Source organism: Anabrus simplex, chromosome 6 (genome assembly GCF_040414725.1).
Source record: "Anabrus simplex isolate iqAnaSimp1 chromosome 6, ASM4041472v1, whole genome shotgun sequence".
In the NCBI taxonomy this organism is placed as follows: Eukaryota; Metazoa; Arthropoda; class Insecta; order Orthoptera; family Tettigoniidae; genus Anabrus; species Anabrus simplex.
This window is the reverse complement of record NC_090270.1, coordinates 270,435,538-270,453,446: the sequence shown is the minus strand read 5'-3', so window position 1 is coordinate 270,453,446 and position 17,909 is coordinate 270,435,538. Positions and strand designations below refer to the sequence as shown.

The following is a 17,909-nucleotide window of genomic DNA, read 5'->3' as shown; positions in this document are numbered from 1 at the left end:
AATTTTGTCTACACTCTGTATTTCTAGGAATAATTTCCCAAAAGCACACACAAAAATTATTTTAAAATTCCATATTTTGGGGGGTTTTATCAAAATTTCAGGTGGAGTTACGGGAGGGGAGAGTAATTTTTGGTGGGAAGTTAAAAATTCTGATTTGACTACCCAAGAAACTTAAAGTAAGCCAATTTCTGAACTACCATGAATGTTTTCAGGTAAAATTCCCCGTTGCTTTGGCTATTACAAATGGTTCTGCGAAAAGAAAGTTTGAAATGAACAGGACCACTTTTGTGGCATTTATTACTTAGAAAAGGTTTTTGATATGGTAAATTGGAAATTGATGTTTGAATGTGTGTGAAAAGCAAGTATTCACAGGAAGGATAGGCAACTGATGACAAAAATTTATAAGAACCAGTGTACCCAGATAACTGTGAATGTCCGGGCTGAGTGGCTCAGATAATTGAGGCACTGGCCTTCTGACCCCAACTTGGCAGGTTCGATTGTGACTCAGTCCGGTGGTATTTGAAGTTGCTCAGATGTATTAGCCTCATATCAGTAGATTTACTGGCACATAAAAGAACTCCTGTAAGACAAAATTCCAGCACCTCGGTGTCTCTGAAAACCGTCAAAATAGTTAGTGGGACATCAAAACAATAACATTATTATTTATTATTAAACCTGAATGGAAATGGAAGAACAACAAAAGTCAAAAACGGTGTGGGAGAGGGGTGGCCCCTTTCAACATACTTGTTCAACATATTTATTGAGGAAGGGATTGATATTTTGAAAGGAAAAACCTAAAGGAATAAACTTAAATGGAGAACCAATCTTCTTCATCATATATGCTAATGACCTTGCAGTGGTTGCAGATTCAGTAAAGTAGGATATTGAAAGTGCTAGCAGCTGCACTTGGATAGTACAAACTAATGATCAGTGCTCAGAAAACATTCTAATAATGAACAAGAATACCCTGAGGACCACTGCAGACATAAAGCTAGGAACCTCTACAATAAAACAAATAAAACAATTATGTTACCTGGGAAGGATTGTCATGGAAGACAACCAATGTGCTTCTGAAATAAATAAAAGGATAACATTTGCCAAACAAGCTTTCTAAACTAAGAAATATATTTTAACTAGCAGGCAATTGAGCTTTGAAACAAGGAAGGCTTGTGCAAAGTCCTTTATTAGGACAGAGTTTTTGTATGGGTGTGAAAACTGGACAGTTGGGAAAAAGCAGAACTTGGTTAGGGGCAGTGGAGATGTGGATGTGGAGGAGAATCAGATCGAGCTGGACTGACACGAAATCAACTTTCAAATTTTAAAACAGGTACATGAAAACCAGACACTCATTAAAGAGATGGAAAAGAGGAAAATAAAACTTGGAGGTCAGTTGCTGAGATGCTGTAAGTTCTTCACAAATATTTTTTGAAAGAAAAGTGCTGGAAAAGAAAGAGGAAAACCCAGAAAAATAATACTTTGAAGACCTGAAGAACATGATGAACTGCAGGGACCATAAATAAAGTGACTGGCATAGGAGATATGAGAATGGTTTGCCTTTAGTACATGATGATGATGATGATAATGATGATATTCATCTTTATCGTTTCTTCCTTCCGTGTTGTTTATCCAGCTTTCTTCTTATCATATGCTTTCCACATCAAAAGTGAAGATCTGTTAGGATGTCGCTAGTATGAATGATGAACCTGGGAAGCAGAAACAAGCTTGTTGGTGTCTGAGAAGGAAAGAACTAAAACTGGGATTGGTAAGGAAAGAGCCAATCTGCTTGAAGGTGTGGAGATTGTCCGTTTTCATGTTTATCCTGTTATAGGAGGTGGCAGTTACATTTCACAAACTGGAGTTTAAAAAATTATCAGTGTAGCCACACTGTACAAATACAATCATTCTAAATGGTTTACCATACTGAAGGAGATTGTGCTGGATTTAAATGAAGTAAATTTTAAATTCAGTGCCATGGTTCATTCTTCATTCACTGCTCATAGTGGAATCTGCTGTAATCATTTTGTGGGCTCTGACAAAATCCAGTTTGCAAAAAGCAACTCGTACAGATCATCTTTCATATTTTTCATACGATCCGTTATTTTCCTGTGTATAAGGTTTTGCATTAGCAGCTAATACTGGAACAAGTTGTTGTTTGCACTTTGTGTAATATCAACAACGTTGCTGCTTTCCTAACCTCGAAGCAGGCTGGGTTCCTCATAAGGCTTCTCCATTTTTTCAGGCAAGTAGTTCTTATCTGCTTCTTTTATTGAATAACATGCTTTAAATATTTCAAAACTGTTAATAATAATGACTGAATAATTAGATCTGTAATGAAAATTCCAAATGCTGATTTTGAAATTTACTAATATACTGTACCTAGTCTAGCCATGCCGGCCCCGTGGTGTAGGGGTAGCGTTGCCTGCCTCTTACCCAGAGGCCCCAGGTTCGATTCCCGGCCAGACCAGGGATTTTTACCTGGATCTGAGGGCTGGTTCGAGGTCCACTCAGCCTACATGATTACACTTGAGGAGCTATCTGACGGTGAGATAGCGGTCTTGAGAGCCGAGAATAATGGCCGAGATGGTTTGTCGTGCTAACCACACGACACCTCGTAATCTGCCGGCCTTCGGGCTGAGCAACGGTTGCTTGGTAGGCCAAGGCCCTCCCTGGGCTGTTGTGCCATGAGGTTTGGTTTGGTTTTTTTAATCTAGCCATAAGTACTGTTTTTCCAGGTAGCGAGCAACCCTGGCACTGAATGTTTGTCCTGACCAGTATGTGTTCAACAGTGAAAGAGTGGATCTTCTTTGCTTAAGCATGGAGTGGGGTGAATATGAAAACAGGGTAGCTGTAATTGTCTTACCCACAAGAAGGTCACCAATTGAGATTTTCCAAACACTGAAACCGCACGAGGGTTGGTTGTCCTTGCAGTGTAAGAACAGTGACAACTGTTAAAGCATTAGCAGCCCATATCCGGTAAAATCCCGTGTGGAAACAATACAGTAGCACGGTAGGTCAATATTTCACCACAATCAATATCCAGGGTACTTTCTAAAGACCTTGGGGCTAGAGTTTATCGACGAAGCACCGGATATTTCCTGATACCACTGCCGAAGCAACTATTGCAGCGGTATGCCAGCAGTGGACATCGGAGAATTCTCTTTACCAATGAGAAGGTCTTCTGCATTAAAGGGATTTTTAACTGCCAGAACGATTGGGTATATGTGGCATGTTCTGGGGAACCTTCTGAGAGAATTTCTAAGGTCCAGAGACACCACCCCTTCTCAATCATGGTTTTGTCGGGGGTGAGCTATAACGGACTTTATTTTTGTGAAAAAGGTGTAAGAACAAGTACCAGAGTGTATGTAGAAATTGGACCCTGGACCTTTCAGCAAGATTTTGCACCGCTTGCAAGGCAAGAATGACTCGACAGTGGTTGCAGGCCAATGTACCAGATTTCATCTCCACTGCTGAGTGGCCTTCTGATAGCCCCGATCTTAATGACACGGACTTCAAACTGTGGTGTGGTGAAAGTCTGAAGGTGGCAGCAGTGGCGAATTTCCTAATTGACACTATCTGTTCTCTGATAGATGACTGGCTTAAGAGACCCCAAGTCAGTGTGCATGCTTATGGTAGACAATTTGAAGACCGATTGGTGCAAATTGTGAATAATATATATGTCTATAACATAATAAAAGGAGATTGAAAAATCTCAAACCATATCTTGCTTATTCACAAAATAGTTTGTGACAGTATTTATGGCTAGACAACATGTGGCATCTTGTTGACTATATCAGTTCTAAAATATATGTGACATAGTACTAAACATCAACCTATTTTCAAAAATGTGACAGTTCATCTCCAAGTCTCTGAATATCATTCAGATTCTGAGATCTTAAAAATGGTTTTATAGATTTAAGTTTAAAATTGTTTTAATTAATGCTGCTGTTGTGTGATACTGGTAATTGAAAATTAATTTCAGAAAGCAATGTTTGTTTTACATAGCAATCTCCTGGAGAACTGTTTTTGCAAAAATTCAGCTTTCCCCACCAGTATTCTTGCCTATGTGGTTATGCATTGTTGGAATGAGGTACTGTGAGGGCAGAATGTTATATGTGCAGGCGGCAACAGGAACTGGAGGCTGCTGGTGTAGGATCGGGTAACAGTGGAGAGGAAAACCCTGCTCTCATGGCTGAACTAAGAGCCCTGCGGCAGCGCAAGGATGAGCTGGAGAGCCACCTTGGGGCTCTGCAAGACTCGCGTCGCCAACTAATGGTGCAGCTCGAGGGCCTCATGAAGCTACTCAAGGTTAGATTTCCTTTAGTTATCATATTTAAAAACAAAAAGACTTGTAATATTATGCGACTGTTGATATCGTGATCATAGCAACAAGTCCTCTAATTTATATGGAATATGAACCCACATGCAATAATTGGTTGGGATTCAAGCTGTGGCCACCTTGGTTATATGTGCTAAATCTGAAGTCCATTGAATCGAGAGTTTATTGTGTTAGCGTATATACTGTGTGTGTGCGTGTGCGTGTGCGCGTGCGCGCAGGCGCGCGCGCGCGCGTGTGTGTGTGTGTGTGTGTGTGTGTGTGTGTGTGTGTGTAACCCCCGCATATTTTTTTCAAAATTTGTCAGCAGGAATTTGGGGTGCGGGTATTATTTGCATCAAGGTCGGTACAGTACTCCTGACTTACAGACATCTGGAAGTTCAAATTTTTTCAACCCATACATTTGGCAAATTTGTTCCTGCCAAAACCAAGAAACATGCCACGTACATATTGTGTTATTTATGTGGCGTCATTTTAAGTATTGTAACGTTTTAGATGACCAATCCCCAATGTGAGTTCTCGTTATAGGTCTTTCATGACTAAAGAAAAACTCCACATAAATCGCACCGTGGGAAGGAAGTATGATGAGGACAAGAGTTCCATTCGTGATTGAGATAAAATCAGGAGGCTAATCTTGAATGGGCACGCAGTAATCACTGTGCATTTTGCAGACAAAAGGCAAAGTTTCCAGAAATCAAAAACAGGATATGCAAATATGCAACTGAACAAAATACAGTGTGGATATACGGTCACAAGTGAAATGTGTCAATTAAAAGCTATAGTAATAGCAAGAAAATTAAAAATTATAGACTTTAAGGGTAGTTGTGGATGGTTCACGCATGTTGCTGAATGAACTGCACAGTGTCTCCCAGCTAATTATGAAGAAAATATTATGAATTTTCACAGAGTTGTTAGAGGTTTGTGTCAATGAAATTATATTATATTTGCAAATTGGCAAATCAGATCAGACATAGTTATTGTCCTGTTGCTAGTAGTATTAGTAGTAGTAGTAGTACACTATAGCGAATGCAGCATATAGTGAGACTGGGCGAGTTGGCTGTGCAGTTAGAGGCGCGCGGCTGTGAGCTTGCATCTGGGAGATAGTGGGTTTGAATCTCACTGTCAACAGCCCTGAAGATGGTTTTCCATGGTTTCCCATTTTCACACCAGGCAAATGCTGGGGCTGTACCTTAATTAAGGCTACGGCCGCTTCCTTCCACCTCCTAGGCCTTACCTATCCCATCGTCGCCATAAGACCTATCTATGTCGGTGCGCCGTAAATCCACTAGGGGGCGAAAAGTTTCCCGTTGCTTTCCTCACCAAGCCAGAAGTTGCTGTTACATATCAGTCTGCCAGCTCACTGAAATGCTTGCACCAACTGACCCTATGAGCAACTTATACCACTAAAATAGCAAAATATTACCTAAACAATAAAAATGGCCAAAATATGCCTTTATATGCAGCATATATTTGCTTTAAACGGTGTCAGGGACCTAACACTCACAGTTATTTTTCAGATTTCTGTTAAAATGAACTCAGGAAAGAAATATAACTTTTCCTTAACATCCAAACCTTAGTTATTATGAATTATTTAACACACACATTTTTTTATTATTGACATTTGTACATCGCAGTGCTTACATTGAATATGATCGCTAATTGCCTGTCAACTGAAGACACCAAAAAATTGTAAGTTTGAACGAAAGCAGGTTAGTTCAAGTAAAGGCCCACCGAGCAAGTGGCCATGCGGTTAGGGTCGCGCAGCTGTGAGCTTGCAATCGGGAGATAGTGGGTTCGAACCCCCCTGTCGGCAGCCCTGAAGATGGTTTTCCGTGGTTTCCCATTTTCACACCAGGCAAATCCTGGGGCTGTACCTTTATGAAGGCCACGGCCGCTACCTTCCCAATCTCCCACCCTTCCGTCACCGAAAACCTTCGATGTGTTAGTGCAACGTTAAACAAATAGCAAAAAAAAAGTAAAGGCCCCATACACGCGCTGACGTCTGGGATACTTACTTGCACAGACTTGCCTCAGGGAGGTAAATCGGAAGTATGCTGTTGTCTGCACACCCTCAGATTTAACAATTTACCGAAGTAGTTGAATACGCGCCAAGTTGTCCAAACTCATAGCTGTTATTTACCGAGGTAGTTGAATATGCGCTCAGCTGTCCAAACTCTCAGTTGTTTTCTGTGTTTAAGATTATGCACTTCAGATGTGTGAAAATATTATGGGGTTTGAAATGAATTAGGTAGTCAGTACAGAACATGAGCTGTTTCTTGGACTTGCTGTTGTGCTCTGCACAAAGAAGACATGCAAGAAAAGATTGCACTTTCATCTTCATAGGTTACCACATTTACATTTACTTTCATCACAAAATTTCTGGCTAAATTCAAGCAGCGCCAGAATGTCAGACACTTGCCTGCGGATATTTTTCGGCAGACTTAATGCCGTAAACACCAAGGCATGTGTAAAGAGACTAATTTGTGCAAAATTACCTCCGTGAACCTAGACATCTCACAGCGCCTTGTCTTCTGTAATATACATCTAAGAGCGATTCTGTTCCTAGCCACAAGTTTGAGAGAACTTGGTTGACATTTTAACACCACCTCAGACAAGACATTCCACTATTACATTAGAGCAATAATATGAGATCAAATACAACGTGATGCAGGTAGTATTTCTGAAATATTAATATAGGAAACTTTTCTTCAGCTTATCCCATTTATTTCTGGGGTCCCTGAAGCCACCCAGGCTCTTTCTGATTTTGACCAGGGGATTAAGACCTGATGCCAAGTGATCCTTGATTTGAAAATCTTGAGCAGGGGTAGAACCTCAGCCTTCTGGGTGGAAAGCCAGCAGCCAAGCTACTGAGCTGATTTGAAATATTAATGTGGTTTGTATAAAAGGTTGTAACAATGCTAAAGAGGAACAAATTCTACGTTAACATTAGCTATACTAATTGATAACCCAGTATATTAACTGGTTTCATACACAGCAAACTTCCTTTCATAAAAAAAATATCAACAGGGAGTGTTATACATAAAGAATCCTGATATATCTATATATATAAAATAAGAGTTTTTTTTCTGTACATTGCTCAGAATCTAAAAAGGATGGTATTTCTGTATCAGTCGTGTCCACAGTAACAAGGAGTTGCACTTTATACTTTTCCGTAATTTCTGTCTGTCTGTCTGTCTGTCTGTCTGTCTGTCTGTCTGTCTGTCTGTCTGTCCATCTGTCTGTCTGTCTGTCTGTCTGTCTGTACACGCATCACGAGAAAACAGCTAAAGAGAATTTAATGAAAATCAGTATGCAAAGTTGGGGAATGAACCACTACAATCTAGATTATAAATAATTTTATTCATACTGAGTAAAATGGTAGTTTAGGGGAAGGCCTAAAATTTAATTTTTAAATACCTATGTTATTGTACCTATCGAAATGTACTACATAACAAAAGGTATAAAGAATACGATTCACGTTTTATTCAGTTTTACCATACTGCCTATGATAAGAGTGGTATTTCAGAGTCGGAGAAAACTAAATGTGAAGGCCTACAATCACAATTAAAATTAATAAAATTATGTAATGGTTCCACCTTTTCAATACATGTAAACTTAGTAATATAAGGTGACATCACTAGTTGATCATAAACGGTACCGGTTTTGACCCTAAGTTCCGGGTCATCATCAGCCGATCACTCAAAAACAGAAACTGAAGAGAAAAATAAACAGTTCGAGGAACAATTTTGCAATCACTAACAGACGCAAATTTGTGTGGAGCAGTATAACACCTGTGACCTGTGATGTGTGACCTGTTTTAAAAAGTTTTTAAAGTCTTGAAGAGAAGAAGAATAAATAGCTCGAGGACTAATACTGCAGTCATTGCCAGACGCAAGTTTGTGTGGAGCAGTACAGCACGTGTGACTGTAGCACTGTGCTTTAAAAGTTTTTAAAATCTTGAAGAGAAGAAGAATAAATAGCTCAAGGATCAGTATTGTAGTCGTATGCTTGATGTATGAAGATGCAGATGATTTACCTTGCATTGTTTTTTCTGTTTTTGAGTGATCGGCTCATGATGACCCGGAACTTAGAGTCGAAACCGATACCGTTTATGATCAACTATTGATGTAACCTTACATTACTAAGTTTACATGTATTGAAAAGGTGGAACCATTACATTATTTTGTTAGTTTTAATTGTGATCTCAGTTCAATACGGACCATAATGAAATTATTATCTTTCAAAGGCCTACAATATCGAAAGCTTGTAAAATTGATCAACAATAACATTTCATTGAGCATTGTTTGTTGTAATATTCTTTGTTTCTTATGCTGCCACTCATCTCCGACAGATGGGATTACTGCTGCGTACTGAGTATAACAGCTTGCCTGAATATTGGCTGGAAATAGCTGGGGAGTTCGATAACTTTTTCTTTAGCATGCCATTCGTCTGGTTCATACATTTTCTGATACTGCTGGTATGTAACATCCTGGTTCATCATAGTATTCCAGCTATTCAATCCCTACTCTGACGTGCTGATTTGAATGATCATTGTGCACACTTTATGGGATTATAGCAGAGGCTCACTTATGACCTAGCCTAGAATTACAATTTCGGCCTATTCCAAAGTATAGCACCACAATTCAATAAATAACTCAAAATTCAACCCTGAAGAGAGCCGTTTCTTAAGAAAAGCTCCTTCCTCTTCACTTTTATTAAATTCTACATTCATTTTATTCCAAATTAGCCGCAAAGAGGGGGTTTCTCCTCTGGCTTGGGGGAAAAATTTGCTTCCAAGTCATATAGTTTTTTTTCCCCTGCCAGTGTAGTGAATTGAGATTTTCCGACTTGTCGGGTACTCCTGTTAAACAGATGAGTCTGGAACTTTGGATTGCTAGATCGGCAGCGTACTGTTCATTAAAATTGAGAAAAGTGTGGTTTTTCATTTGATCGAGTATTTCACATGATAGCATTGCTTTTAATCACGACATTCCTACTGGCGTCATGGTAATGACTTATGTTGATTTCAGTTGGGTAAACCACTAAGATGTGAAAAGGCAGGTGGAGAGTGAGTGTCTGCAATTATAATGAAATCTCCCCAACTTGATTGTGACTGATGGTATGCAAAAGGTCCTTCCACTACAATGAAAATTCCCTAACCCAGTCTTCACAAAAGAAAAGACGTGTGTTGACTTCCCCATCGCATTTCTAGGGTAGCGTTAAGAACTATGCAATTTAACACAATCTTACTCGCAACGTGTACACTACCTAACCTAGAATTCTGTACACAATGTAGAATTCTGTAGTGAAGCACGGGAACATCAGCTTGTTTTAGATAATATTATCAAACACACTGATAATTGGAATTTATTCAGTTTCTTTGCTTTCTTCCTTTCTTTGTCATTTTTATCGGTTTGTTATTCACTGAAACTTGGGCTCTAGAATACCTTTAATAAACAGGGCAACTTCAAATATGGAACAGCATTTTTCATTTCAACTTTATTCTGGGGATGAACTGAAGTAACTGTGACTTTAAATCTCGTTGATAATCTTCATCTCCAAAATATTCCAAACCAACTCTTGCATTATTTGTTAAAAATGAATCGTATCTTTTTCAAGCATGGACCTAACATTTACAGTAGAAGTCCGTTATAGCGAGAATTAACAACAGCGAAAAAATTACTCGCTATAGCGGATTGTCGTCATATCCTATTTTTTACTATAATCTATCTATAATCTATCTATAATCTATTTACTATAATCTATCTTCACACTTGCATCCTATTTTTTGCAAAAGTTGGGAAAACCCCCTTACACATTAATATCAGTATGAAACAGCAATTAGTTTGTTCAAAACTTGCATTTTCGCAGATAATATCCACACCATGATATAGATGTTGATTCCCATGGGGAATCTAAAATATTTGTTCCAAATGAGTAAATTTATAATACCAATATAATTGATCCATTATTGGACATTATAAAGTTTCTAGCTAACTCATTTCTGGTTGCCAGCGTTTCACCCCCGTGTGCTAGGCTGGGCTCATCAGTTGGTACCTAGCACACCCACCAAGATGCTGGCTAGTGCACACCGTGGAGGCCACTGCATAGGCTAATTGTAGCCACTGGCAGTGCAATGCACAATGAGAGACTTTGTCTCATTGTCAAAAATTGATACCTGCTTGGCCATCAGATGTTATAGATGTTGATTCCCATAGGGAATCTAAAATATTTGTTCTGAATGAGCAAATTTATAATACCAATATAAATGGTCCATTATTGGACATTATAAATTTTCCAGCTATCTCATTCCTGGTTGCCAGTGTTTGCCCCCGTGTGCTAGGCTCCAAATATGCCACTAGGAGCCGCATAAAATTATTTGTTTTCGTGTGACGAATATTTAAAAATGTGAAGGTCTTATCTGCACATCTTGCACACATGTCAACAGTGATGGAGGACTGACGGGACGACGTATTTACTAACGATGTTGATCTGATGACATACATAGTTTAGGGAATGATGACAATTAACCTATGTCAAGTCAGGAAGTGAACTGGACTTCTTAATAGGTGTTGAAAACACTTCTGATGAGGTTATAGTCAGTGAGAGGGATTCAGAAAAACAAATTTGTAAGTGGAGCACTGCCAGTTCAATTGACCTGGAAAGTAACGAAGATTTCCACAGTAATACTGGTATAAACAATATCACACATTGCCATTATCAATCAATACTGATCTGCATTTAGGGCAGTCGCCCAGGTGGCAGATTCCCTATCTGTTGCTTTCCTAGCCTTTTCCGAAATGATTTCAAAGAAATTGGAAATTTATTGAACATCTCCCTTGGTAAGTTATTCCAATCCCTAACTCCCCTTCCTATAAATGAATATTTGCCCCAGTTTGTCCTCTTGAATTCCAACTTTATCTTCATATCGTGATCTTTCCTACTTTTATAAACGCCATTCAGTGATAGTGATTTATGATACAAACCATCTCATTTTTTCCTTGAGTTACTTGAACCAAAACATGCCTCTCCTCATGATGCTGAACCTATAGCTTATATTTTGATTTTTATGACATATTATCACTCCAAACATAAATTTATCCAAAATGACAATCAATAGGGTGTACTACAAGAAATACCATTGGTCATACTGATTTTTAGAACTACATATTTGCCTAAAAATGTGGATTATCATTAATTTAACTTTAAATTTTTAAATTCATGATTTATTTTAATTTTAACCATACATGTTTTTAGGCACATTCCTTTTATATGGCAAAAAAAAGTTTCACTGAGAATGGGTAAAAACTGAGAGACTGATAAATTATGACTAGTTACTTTTCTAGAGATTATAGGAGCCATTTGAAGACAATTCTGGCAAATTTTAATTTATTACTTGATAAAAATAGCATTGCACTTCAGATAATCGCATTTGCTAAGTAATGGCATCTAAGTGCATGACTGATTCTGTAAGTGCATGACTGATTCACACGTGTGGAACATGAGTTCATACTATTTTTGGAAGGCTTATTAGAGACTGATCGTCTCACTCACATACTTCCATTGAGAGAATAGAGATGTGCAATTTTTAGTCTTGTAGCCTCGAATACCAACAGTCGGGTTTTGAGACAATAAGTGTTAAAATATATACGATAGTACTCCTGTATTGCACAAGACATGTAGAATAAGCAGTTTTGACCAATGGTATCTCCTGATTTTTCCTGATTTTCATATCAAAATCTCTTGATTTTTGGTTTTGTAAAGTTGGCAGGTATGCGAAGATAAAATTGGAATTCAGGAGAACAAATTGGGGCAAATATTCGTTTATAGGAAGGGGAGTTACAGATTGGAAATATATTTACCAAGGGAGATGTTCAATAAGTTTCCAAATTCTTTGCAATCATTTAAGAAAAGGCTACAGTAGGTAGGGTATCTGCCACCTAGGCAACTGCCCTAAATGCAGATCAATGTTTGTTTGTTTGTGCATTTTTGTAGCAATGTGATCAACTTGGTTTTTAGTCTTATGATCAGGGGAGACCCAGGACACCTTATGGCATTCACTGTGAGAAAAGATTGTAGTTCTTATAACCAACCTAAACATGCCACAGAAATCAAGAAAATGCTCTCAATTAACACTTTGTGTCCCTATGCCGTATCTTCTATTGATATCCTCCTGACCTTGATTTTCAGCTCCAATCTTTGCATTCAGGTCTCCCAATATCATCAAGGTGTCTCCATTCCGTGCACCGAGCCTGGGCCCCTGAGGGCAGCAGCTAATAGCACTAACTGTTGCACTATGAAGATGGATGTGGACTTTTGTGAATTTGAGAAATCACACAAAACGATCTTCAGAACTGCCGATGGCGGGATTCATTCTATCCAATCATCTCCTGAAAGCAGGTTGATAGTTATGTGGCCTGTACCACACGGCCAGCCTTTTCCAAAGCAAGTGCCGTACCATTAGAATTTGTCCAGCTAGTTCTTGCTTCGTTTTCATCAGTTTTATTAACTTAGGTTATTGCCCTAAACCCCCTATCCTGGCATTTAGGGGCTGGGGTTGGGGGGTGGGGGAGCTGCTGCTCCTTACCGCTTCCAGTCTTGCGAGAGTTTTCTGGTTTTCTCCCTTAGCTTTTAGGGCTCCCTCCCTCACCCATAATATCCTATTTACCTAGGAAAGCAGGGATGCCTCTTCAGCCAGCTCCTTTGTACCAAGATCCACTTTTTCCACCTTCACTAGCATTGAGGTCTTCATCAGAACCCTGTTAGCTGTCACTTTTCAGAATTCCTGTGGGGCCTTTGCAGCCATCGTAGTGGTCCCACAACATGCAAAGTCCCTGCTGTACTTCACTACCACAGGCACTTCCCTACTTCATGCCATTGTCCATCTCCCTTAATGCGGATGAGGGATTGGACTTGTGGGAAACAAAAGGAAATTGAGCCAATGGTACGTGCTGTTCCCAAGTGGTCACCCATCCAATTACTGACCACGCCCAATGTTGCTTAAATGCAGTGATCGGATGAGAACCAGTATATTAAACATGGATATATCTTTTGACACAGCCTTACTACAACCCTTAATAACCTCATAACCGAATGAAAAGATGTGTAAACTTTATTTACCATCTTGGTAATGTGATTACCCCAATGAAGATCTTTCCTTACATTAAAATCCATGTACTTACAGTGAACCAACAAAATACTTTCACCCTATAAACACAGAAAATAAAACTGAGAGGACTTTTTTCCTCTTTGTGAAACAACCTGACTTTTCACCCCATTTACCATCGCACCATTGTCTGCTGTTCATCTCACAATGTTGTTGAGGTCCTTTTGCAGACGCTCACAATCCTTTATTTATTACTCTATGCAATATAACATCATCCACAAAATGCCCTATGTGTGATTCAAGTTCTGTAATTGTATCATATATATAAGAAATAAAGGTTGGATACTACTCTTGCGGAACCCCCTTTGTCATTACTGGCTCAGATAATGCTTCACTTACTGTAATTCTCTAAGATCTGTTTTCTAGAAATTTAGTCACTTATTTAATCACGGAAGGACTAATGCAGATAGATGATTGTACATATATGAAAGAAGCAGAGTGAAACAAATTGTTGTTGAATCCAAAAGGAATTGTGGCAAGATTTTGGGTAATAACCTGGAAAGGCAGGGAAACCTTTCTGGACAGAAATAAAGAATCTTTGGAAGGGAGAGAAAAAGGAAATAAATAGTATTTTGGGTAACTGTGGTGAACTCATAATAGATCCCAGGGAATCACTGGACAGGTGGAAGGAATATTTTGAAAATCTTAACATTAAAAGCAATTTTCCTGGTGATGTTGCGAACAACCGAGCTCATGGGGAGAAGGACAGTGATGGTGAAATTACGCTCCATAAAGTGGAAAGGATGGTAAATAAACTCCATTGTCATAAAGCAGCAGGAACAGATGAAATTCAACCTGAAATGGTGAAATATAGTGGGAGGGCAGGGATGAAATGGCTTCATAGCGTAATAAGATTAGCATGGAGTGTTAGTAAGATATCTTCTGATTGGACAAAAGTATTTGCACCTGTCTATAAGGAAAGAAACAGGAAGGATTGCAACAACTGTCAAGGTATTCCATTGATCAGTATACCAGGGTGTGAGGAAGGGTGTGATCAGTGGTTGAGAAAAAGTTGGATGAAAACCAGTGTGGTTTCAGACCACAGAGGGACTGTCAGGATCATATTTTAAGTATATGCAGGTAATTGAAAAATGCTATGAGAGGAATAGACTGTTATGTTTATGTTTCATGGATCTAGAGAAGGCTTATGACAGAGTACCGAGGGAAAAGATGTTCGCCGTACTGGGGGACTGTGGGATTAAGGGTAAGCTATTGAAAGCAGTCAAAGGCATTTACGTTGACAATTGGACTTCAGTGAGAATTGATGGTAGAATGAGTTCTTGGTTCAGGGTACTTTCAGGGGTTAGACAAGGCTGTCATTTTTCACCTTGTTGTTTATAGTTTACATGGATCATCTGCTGAAAGGTATAAAGTAGCAGGGAGAGATTCAGTTAGGTGGAAATGTAGTAAGCAGTCTGGCCTATGCTGACGACTTGGTCTTAATGCTAGATTGTGCCAAAAGCCTGCAGTGTAATATCTTGGAACTTGAAAATAAGTTCAATGAGTAGGGTATGAAAATGATCCTTTCCAAGACTAAATTGATGTCAGTAGATAAGAAATCCAAGATAACTGAATGTCAGATTGGGGATAAAAAGCTGGAACAAGTAGGTAATCTCAAGTATTTAGGATGTTTTCCCTCCCAGGATAGTAGTATAGTAAGTGAGATTGAATCAAGGTGCAGTAAAGCTTGCATTTGTGATCATCAGTATTTTATAAGAAAGAAGTCAGCTCCCAGACGAAACTATCTTTACATCGGTCTGTTTTCAGAACAACTTTGCTTTACGAGAGTGAAAGCTGGGTGGACTCAGGATATCTTATTCATAAGTTATGTACCCTACAGGGCATAAACAACAATACACAACCGAACTTACCTTCTTACCTGTTACAAGATAAATGCACCAGCTTAACTGCAGTCGGCAGAAGGTCGTTTACAGGGTTCTTGTGATGAGAGTATGGTAGGAAAATTGCACAATTACATTAAACTACGAAATGAGGAACACTTTCGCTATTATCTCATTTTTGAGCATAAGTTTCTGTATTCATAAATCAGGTTATTTACAATAGCTGCACCAGTAGTGCCAAAAATAAGTGCCCCAAAGGCTTATATCTACGATTTTAAAGACAAAAAAATACAGTTGTTTGATAATGCTGTGCGGAGGAGTAGATCAGCGAGCCCAAAAAGGAAAGGATGTGTCCCCTACATGGAACAGCACCCCTATACCTACAAATAATAAGACATGATGGTAGAATTAGAGGTGTTCCGCAGGAATAAAGCTATTATTGAAAGTTCTTTCCCATCCTGGGAAGAATATATACACCTAAATAGTAGCACATGTATAAACAACTAAGATACATACACTATAGCCATATCTCTCGACATTATGGATGTGAACTCATGTCCACCAAGCACTTGTTATGTCTGCTAGATAGACTATCACTATCAATTACGTAGTACCAAGATAATTTATGTATAATACACAACAATATGAATGCGTAACGGAAAAGGAAAGAAAGGCAAAAAAACCAAAATAAAAGAAGCAACTCTGTCCTCAAACACGTCTCTGCCAGAAGGAGAAATGTCATCATTACCCATGCTATTTAAAGATGGCCGCGCCTTCCCCCAGGCTGCGGGCCGTGCATTGACCTGTTTCGTCTAGCCATGAGAGGCATCGCCCTCGCCAAAAAAATTTCGTAAACACCGACCGCCTGTGACCCAGTATCCTGGTTCTCGGGCTCCCAGAGCTAAGCTCACAAAGGGGCTTTTATTTATCTACGCTTGACAAAGCAATGGCCACATAAATAAGTGAGGAAACACATCTTACTCGATGTATCCGACTTCACTAACAAACCACCACGGGCCCCATTTATATCACATAAAGTATTCTACCATACTATACCCCATAAAATCAACATCGTCAATCTGTATGACGGGTTCACAGTAACCTTAGGTCTGCAGTTCAAGCCCATGTTTGGCAGAGCAAGACAGAGTCACCAATTTAATGCCACTGCCTACGTTATAGCTTAATTTTAACTAAAGTCACATAAGTAAAGCCATGCATATTATTCAAATACAGTTAGCATGCAAACATTAAGTTACACAGATGTGTTTACCCTTCCCCAAAGAATGAAATGGTAAATTATTCTAAGTAACCCTATTGTCCAAGAAAGCTTATCCAACGACCGACACCAAGGAATATACGGATCCAAATACACTCAAACGAACTCACGGCCTACAAGGCACTCTACTACATGTCACGTGATCTAACTTATATCGTTGTCTGCTTTATAAGAAAAAAATTATATATATATATAATGATTAAAGTACATCAAAATAACCTTAATACACAGCCCGATAAGCTACAACCAAATCATATACTAATATTTACAAATTTAGATTCTCTTATTTCTGCGTAACACCCCAATTCTATTACATGCTTGTAGACATATGGTTCACTTATCTATCATTATGATGAGCTGCTCCTCCCTCCATCTGGGTTAATCTGTGTTTGTTCAGCCCATCATGGTAGCGGCCTTGTCCTGGGTCGATCCTCTGGGTCCGGTCTCCACGTACAGCTGGTTCATGGTGCCTTCTTGAGGGATGACTCGTTCAGGGTAACGTCTTCTTGAAGCTACGTTCCGAAGATCTTGCACCACACGTCCCGGGCCTTCACTATAATGAAATGCCTAATTTATTCACAGCACATCATTCCAGTCTTTTATTCAAAGTTGGAGCTAGAATGCAATACTGACAATCTGCGACATTAACACTCCTTGTCCCCTATTATCATCTAGCCGTATACTGATGAGCTCGTGCACTATATCCCCTATCTGCTTTCAGCAACCAAACCTTTCAAGTCACTTATTATACTTTCACGCTCATCTGATTCAAATTCATAAGTCTAGCAGAAATAAGTACAGATTTCTTTAGCTTATTGTTCGCACTTCCTCTGCACCTCGTAAGATACGCCCTTACTGCTTCATATTGAAGTCTATAAGTACGGCGTTCCTTTACTGCCAATTAATTAGTCACTCGCAGATTCACTGTTAAATATCTAAATATTACCACCCATATGAATTTTATTACCAGAAAGTTTATATATCACCAATCCACTGGATCAAAGTTAGCGCACTGCACTCATCACTCACAGTCTTTGTCCTAAACAAAGGTTTCTGGTGCAATACATGCAGACGCGCGACGCGTACGGGCAGCAACGTGATCGTTGACTGATTCCCCCTTTCCACATCTCTCAGCTCTTATAGAACGCAGGAACCCACGCGACGCCCTGGGAAGCCCTGGGAAACAACTTGAGATTGGCATGCGGCCTCTAAATATTTTCTCACGGTGGTCGGCTTACTACGTATTTATGTATCTAATTATTTGTTAACAGACTCTGACGTATCGTTGGCTTT

At 39.2% G+C, this 17,909-nt stretch overlaps 1 protein-coding gene across 1 annotated transcript in view; it reads left to right on the top strand.

Annotated features, from left to right (window-relative positions):
* The window catches only part of Dyb (Dystrobrevin), a 322,401-nt gene that overhangs the window by 196,989 nt on the left and 107,503 nt on the right, over window positions 1-17,909 (top strand). The window contains exon 12 of the mRNA XM_067149300.2: window positions 4,119-4,305. Coding sequence (XP_067005401.1) covers window positions 4,119-4,305 — 187 coding nt within the window. The remainder of the gene's footprint in view (window positions 1-4,118; window positions 4,306-17,909) is intronic.